This window comes from Alligator sinensis, unplaced genomic scaffold, assembly GCF_000455745.1.
Source record: "Alligator sinensis unplaced genomic scaffold, ASM45574v1 scaffold290_1, whole genome shotgun sequence".
NCBI lineage: Eukaryota > Metazoa > Chordata > Crocodylia > Alligatoridae > Alligator > Alligator sinensis.
Genome location: NW_005842755.1, coordinates 623,259 through 629,661, shown reverse-complemented (window position 1 = coordinate 629,661; position 6,403 = coordinate 623,259). Strand labels below are relative to the sequence as shown.

At 33.7% G+C, this 6,403-nt stretch overlaps 1 protein-coding gene across 5 annotated transcripts in view; it reads right to left on the bottom strand.

Annotated features, from left to right (window-relative positions):
• Positions 1–6,403, bottom strand: part of HMGCR (3-hydroxy-3-methylglutaryl-CoA reductase) — a 23,256-nt gene that overhangs the window by 13,312 nt on the left and 3,541 nt on the right. For all 5 annotated transcript variants that reach the window (XM_025216630.1, XM_025216627.1, XM_025216628.1 and 2 more), the window contains 4 exons: positions 5,784–5,895; positions 3,988–4,075; positions 3,664–3,748; positions 1,147–1,252 (listed from right to left, as the gene is read on the bottom strand). In XM_025216630.1, the coding sequence (XP_025072415.1) occupies positions 1,147–1,252; positions 3,664–3,748; positions 3,988–4,075; positions 5,784–5,895 (391 nt within the window). The remainder of the gene's footprint in view (positions 1–1,146; positions 1,253–3,663; positions 3,749–3,987; positions 4,076–5,783; positions 5,896–6,403) is intronic.

Genomic DNA, 6,403 nt, shown 5'->3' with positions numbered 1-6,403 from the left:
TCTTTCCCTCCAGAAAAAGCGATTCATATTAGGCTAGACAGGACCTGAATTTCTAAATGGATTTAAAAAATATAAGAGAACTAATGAAGTGTTAGAGAGAACAACAGAGAGAATACTAAGAATGGAAATAATTTTTAATTGTACTATTTAACTCTTGTTGGCAAAATGATAAAAGTTTTGGACATGTTACAGATTCAACACCTGATGTCTTCAGTTAAAGTAAGAGAATTAACTGGATAAATCCTCCAATATATCCAACAGGTCCCAAAGTGGAAGTGACAAGCAAATGAATATTCCAGGTATTTTTAAGAAGGTAAACCAGCAAGAAAAAATACCCTCAGAAATCCACAGACTACCAATTCATTTTAGACATTATTACGGCATATTATATTTATCGGTGACATTATCGGCTAAACTGGCCAAAAAAAGCCAACAGCTGATGTGTTGATTTTCCTTTTATAGGTGACGATCTGATATGGCACCAATATATTGGTGCACCTCTACTTTGAAGTATTTAAGACAGCTAAATTTTAAAAATCTTAAATATTGTAGATCTCTTTTTGTGGACTTATGGCTTACAGTTTATTCCAAAAAAATTACTGAATTATTTATGTCTGAAAAACTACTACTTTTTACACTTAACTACTTCTCCTTAATTACTAGACCTAGAATCAATGAAGATCAAGAGGTATACGAAAGAAAAATGTCACTGGAAGTTTTAATTAAAACAGCCTAATAATCCTTAGCACATAGTTCCAATTTAGAAACATTAGTTCTTGCAACAGCATGACGTAGGCAAGCAAGTGGTTTTATCTCATCCATTTGTAAAAAAAGGTTCCACTATAATGGAAGATTTTAATTTAGACAAGATCCAGCTCTGCAAATGGTTATGTGCAGGAGAGCTTTGTACCTGCACACTATTCCATAAGAACCTAACGGAATTAATTATTTTTCCATCGGGTCATCAGACCTCAGTACTATTCAGATCTGAACAAAAAAAAAAAAAGTACTTAAAAAAAATAGTGGTATCTCCCCTACCGTGCCCACACTGTGAAACATAATGGATCAAAAACATCAATTATTTGAGGACCTGAAGATACCCGATACTATAATTCAGAGAACTAGACCCTTGATTTTGTCACTCACCGGACATGGTACCAACACCAATCACAAGACACTCAACAAGGGCATCTAGTGTAAATGTAGGACCCAAGATTGCCATTCCACGTGAAATATTTTCTCTTACTTCATCCTATAAAAAACACAAATTTCTATCAATTAAAACAAAGATAAAAATTGGAAAAAAGGAATATTTGCAGTTACTGAAGTCCGCAGAGAATGGTTAGACTCACAACTTTTGATTCCTGAAGAATTGGATTGGCAGGAGTCAGAGGAAAGATGCAAGGACAGGCATAACTGGTGAGCTAGATTTGTTCCTAGAACCTCTTAATCCTCCAAAATAATAAGATACAAGCCCTCGAGCAGGACTAGGCCTGTTCTTACGTTCTTAGCTTCATATAGAAGTACTATAGTTATAACTAACAAAGCAAGGATTAAAAAGGCTTAACTTCTTACTCAATATAGATGCAGTTGTTCATTCCTCAAATTCTCCTAAGGCTGTATTTGTTCTTTACTTTAATCATTTCAGTTCATTCAGGCTGTTATCCCTTTTCTTAAACATTTTTATTACTTCATCATTTATGTAATCTAATTAAAAAGTAACTCTTTATTTTAGATAGCAGGTGTTCTGAATCACATTTAAATTAAGACAGACTTTTGATTTAAAAAATTTGTAAGGTTTTTAAAAAGATACAACATAGCAACACAGAACTACTTAATTTCTGTGCCAACTAACTTTTAAATAATAGTTGTTTTCTATTCTAAGAAAATTAAGACTACTCTGGATCATAGGCTGAGTCCTAAACAACACATCCCTTTTTCTTATGAAACAATCCATTTAAAAAGGCATTCCAGGTCTCCCAAGAAAATAAAATCTCATGGGTATAATTGTTCATGAAGAATTCTCCTCTCGCACAGGAAGTTTAAAAATGTCTCTTTCTTCAAAAATGAAAATTATATCTAGATGCCTGGATCTGAGTCTCCAAATTCAAAAGCTTAGTCCTACTCAAAGAAGGAATTTAATGATAAAGCTAAAAAAAATTATTATAATGACATTAATGTTAAAATAGAAATTTCAGACTTTAAATGGAACAACATAAAGAGGTCAATGAAAAAGAGAGAGACTGGAGCCCAATCCGAAAAAGTCACTGGCAACAATCCTAAGAAAACTGACAAGGTTTAAAAAAAGTAAATATCATTACATTCCACATTCCAGTACAGGGCATTATTATTCACCAATTTTAGGAGACTAAAAATTGTAGGAATTCTCTCACGCCCCTTAATTCTAGTAATTAATATTATAACTTGCTTACTGTATTTTCTCCCTCACAACACACTTTTCCCCCAAAACAGATGTTGAACATAAACAAAAACATAAGAAGTATGGTGATGGCAGTTTCTGCTGCTTGTTCTGGCTGGGCAAAAACAAAAGTACAGTCTGCACATGATCCATAGGGAGCAGAACAATAAGTAGCTTGGCTCCCCTGGTGCTGCTACTCAGTTATGGGTTAGATGTTAGATGCTAGGGTCGGAAGGGACCTCAATAGATCATCGAGTCTGACCCCCTGCATAGGCAGGAAAAAGGGCCCCCCAGGGTAGGGGAGAGCACCACCTCCCTTGGGAGCCCGTTCCAGACCTTGGCCACTCTAACTGTGAAGAAGTTCTTCCTAATGTCTAGTCTAAACCTAATCTCTGCTAGCTTGTGGCCATTATTTCTTGTAACCCCTGGGGGCACCTTGGTGAATAAATCCTCACCAATTCCCTTTTGTGCCCCCGTGATGAACTTATAGGCAGAATGTGCTAAAATGAGTTTTTTTTCATTCTGCCTTTCGAAAACAAGGTGCAAATGTTATTCCAGGGTATGATGTATGCAAGAAAATATGGTATTTATTCATGAAACTAAATGGCTTTTCTTACAGTTTTGTATCTTAAAAAAGGCAAGGATTCTTGCTATAAATAAATTCAGTGAGATGGAAAAAGAGTTATTTAGAATAGCATATTATTAGGATAGGGAGCTCAAAACTGAGGCCACACAGTGCTTGGATACTTAAAGCAAGCAAACAAAACCCCCACAAAATGTATGTTTCATACAAGAAAGCATAAAACTTTTTTTTTTCCTCTCCTTTTTACTTAAGTCCTTTACTTAAGGATTGTTCAGGTGGTTGTACATGTACCTTACAACCTTTATTCTAATTAGTTTTGTGTCTGTAATTGATAGCTTTACTAACTAGGTTTGCTCATTGTCTTTACACTAAAATCACAGGCCCAGATCTCGTAAGCAATTCCATACGAGTGAGTCTGCTAAATCTGACCAGTCCTATTGATATTTTAGCCAGGCTACTCATTTAAGCGTCTCCTAACCTAGAATATCAGAAAGTTAGAATTTTGAATTTCATAATGGAATTCATAGTGGATTTTATATTCTATATTAACAGACTTGACATAGCATTAGTAGGCATAGTTTTGTCCATGCACATCTCAGTTCTCTGGCACTCATATTCAGGTGATAAATTCAATACCTAAATTATTAAAAAAAATGCTCACCTGTGAGTTGGAACTGAGTGCAAATTTGGCTAATGCACTGGCTCTGGAAAGATCAATAAGCAGCAGGAAAAATGGCAATGCCTCACTGAAACAAAAGGAACTTGTTAATGACAAATATCATTACATTAAAATAAATTAACAAAAGCCCAAATCTGTGCATTCTCCCTAAAACAGAGGGGAAACATTTTTGAAGAGGGAGCTACATATGTTAATCTATCAATTATAGAGTTCTAAATAATTTAGATCAGAAAAACTCTTACATCATTTTAGAATGAAAAAAAGTTCCATTTTTCTTTTAAAAACCTAAAAATACATAATACTTACTTCAAGCCTGTCAGTTCTTTGTCCAGGAAGTGAATTACCACTGTACTAAAAACAAAACTTGAGAAGATTGTGAAGAGGCCAGCAATACCTTTAAGAAAAAAATACTGAAAGTCACACATTTAGATGCCAGCTAAGACAAACATGAAAAGTCAAACAGCTTACAATCTAATTTTCAACTTTGTCAAAAGGTATTTTTTTCCAAAAGATTCTAGAGTCTGAGTCTTCTCTTTTGCAACAAAAAGCAGTTCTCTAAGACTCAAGTATTTTAGTGCTACTGTAACCCAGGGTATTTATTTGATATTCTGACTCTTTTGAGCACCAAGGCAATTCCAGCTAATTCTACATTTGGGAAGGATGATTTCGTTCATACCATAACATTACCTAGAGAAGACAGAAACCAGTTTAAAAACTAAAGGCTAAATTTAATGCAGTAAGGGTTTTTTTCTCAGCTGCAGAATACAATGAATACTCATGAGAAAATACCACTTTTTCTTGTTATTAGAAAGCAAGACCTATTCAGAATGTCAAGTTGGGTGCTCGCTGGGAAAACCTAAAACATAAGAGTGAAAATCATTTATGAAATTACTACTGCAGTAAAATTTAATTGTGATCAGAAATGCACACAGATCCAAAGAAGGGCCACTAAGGTGGTTAAGGAATGGAAACCTTTTTCTATGAAAAAAATTAAAGAAGCTTGGCTTGTTTGGCTTAACCAAAAAAGAGACTATGAAAGACACAGCAGAGCTGTACCTTACAGACTAGTCTGTTAGGTGCAACTCTTCCCTAGCTTCTGTCTAACTGCCGACTGACATAGCTAAATATCTCCTTTTTAAAAACAGAGATGGAGAAGGCATGTGATTACTCTTTACATACATGTTTGTAGGGTAAATATTCAGGAAGCAGAAGGACTTTTTAGGCCAAAAAATTATGCTAGCACAAGGCCAAATGGCAACAAACTGGAAACTATAAGAAAATTTCTAACCAAAGGAATAAAGTTTTAGAATAGTCTTCTAAGTCAATTAGATGGACAAAGGAACCTGAATTGCTTTAAAATTGAACTAGATAAGTTAATGGTAGGGTTAGTATGATATATGGACAGATATTTATAGCTAAACCATGTGTCTCATATAGAAGCCATATTCTCAATCCCAGTGTTGGGGTATAACATCTAAAATGTAAAATCTTTAAAATACAGATTTAAAAACACTGGTTAATTAAAAACAAAACCTTCCAAAGGAGATCCTTCTATAAATAAAATTGATTTTTTTTATGGTAAGTGTAGGAAGGAAAGGTGATATGTGAAATCTAGTCTAAGAAAAAATGTATTTGGCTTTGGCTTATTTTACTTTAATCCAGTAGTTAGTCAGCCTTTTACCATGAATATTTACAAATTTGTTTCTTTTGCAATTCAAGTCATTTCAGTACAGGAAGACTGCTGGTGTACAAACTTCTGATAAACTGGGATTCAAATGTAAATGCCATCTTTTTAAATTATAATTTTTCTTAAAGAAACCCCAAACCCATGGTTTAACAATGCTTAAAATTAAAATTACTGCTACATTTAAACAAAATAAAATATCCAGAGAATTCAAATGCAGATCTTCTGGCTTCTCACTAACAGAAAAGAAAAGAACATCAGCTACTCTGATTTCTGAGGGTGGCCAGACTAAAAAAGTTGATCCCACTATACATGTAAGTATTTATAATCTAATACTCACTATCATTCTACCAAAAAATAAACAAACAAATAAAATCAATAAATATACAAGTAATAAATACAAAATGAGATACAATACCTAAAATATATTTTGATCCAAGTTGCCTTAGATTCTGAAACTGGAAGTAAATGTAAAGGATTGCTATACAGCGTGTGATTGTCAGGATTATGATATCACTGCTCAAAACATCCTGTTTAAAATAAAAACAGCTTTAGTTGGCTTCCATATTAAAATCAGATGACTGCTTAACAATTAGAACTACCACAGCTGAGGCTATTAAAAAAACAACAACAAACAAACCATGGGATTCTACCGTAATACAGCAAGGACTTAACCTTTTATCAAGTATTCAAAAAATGTAAATATTGCAAAAATACTGAAGTATTAATGCCAAGTCTCTGTGATCTAGCAAGTATCTTATGATTAAAAACTCAATTAAACAAAGACCTACTGTATCATACTGTCAAACACCTGCTCATAGAACTATAAACTTCCAAAAACAGGGAAATGATGTGGACATTTTTTTTTTTAGTGGCTAGCATGAGAATTACTTTATTTCTAATAATGCACTAAGATTCTTCAGCATCTGCCTCTACTGTATGAGAAAAATCTGTATCTTAAACAGAGAAGTTTCAGATAATTAGTATACCGACTATACAAAGCAATTTAAAAATTCTTACTTCTTCAAACTTTGGGCA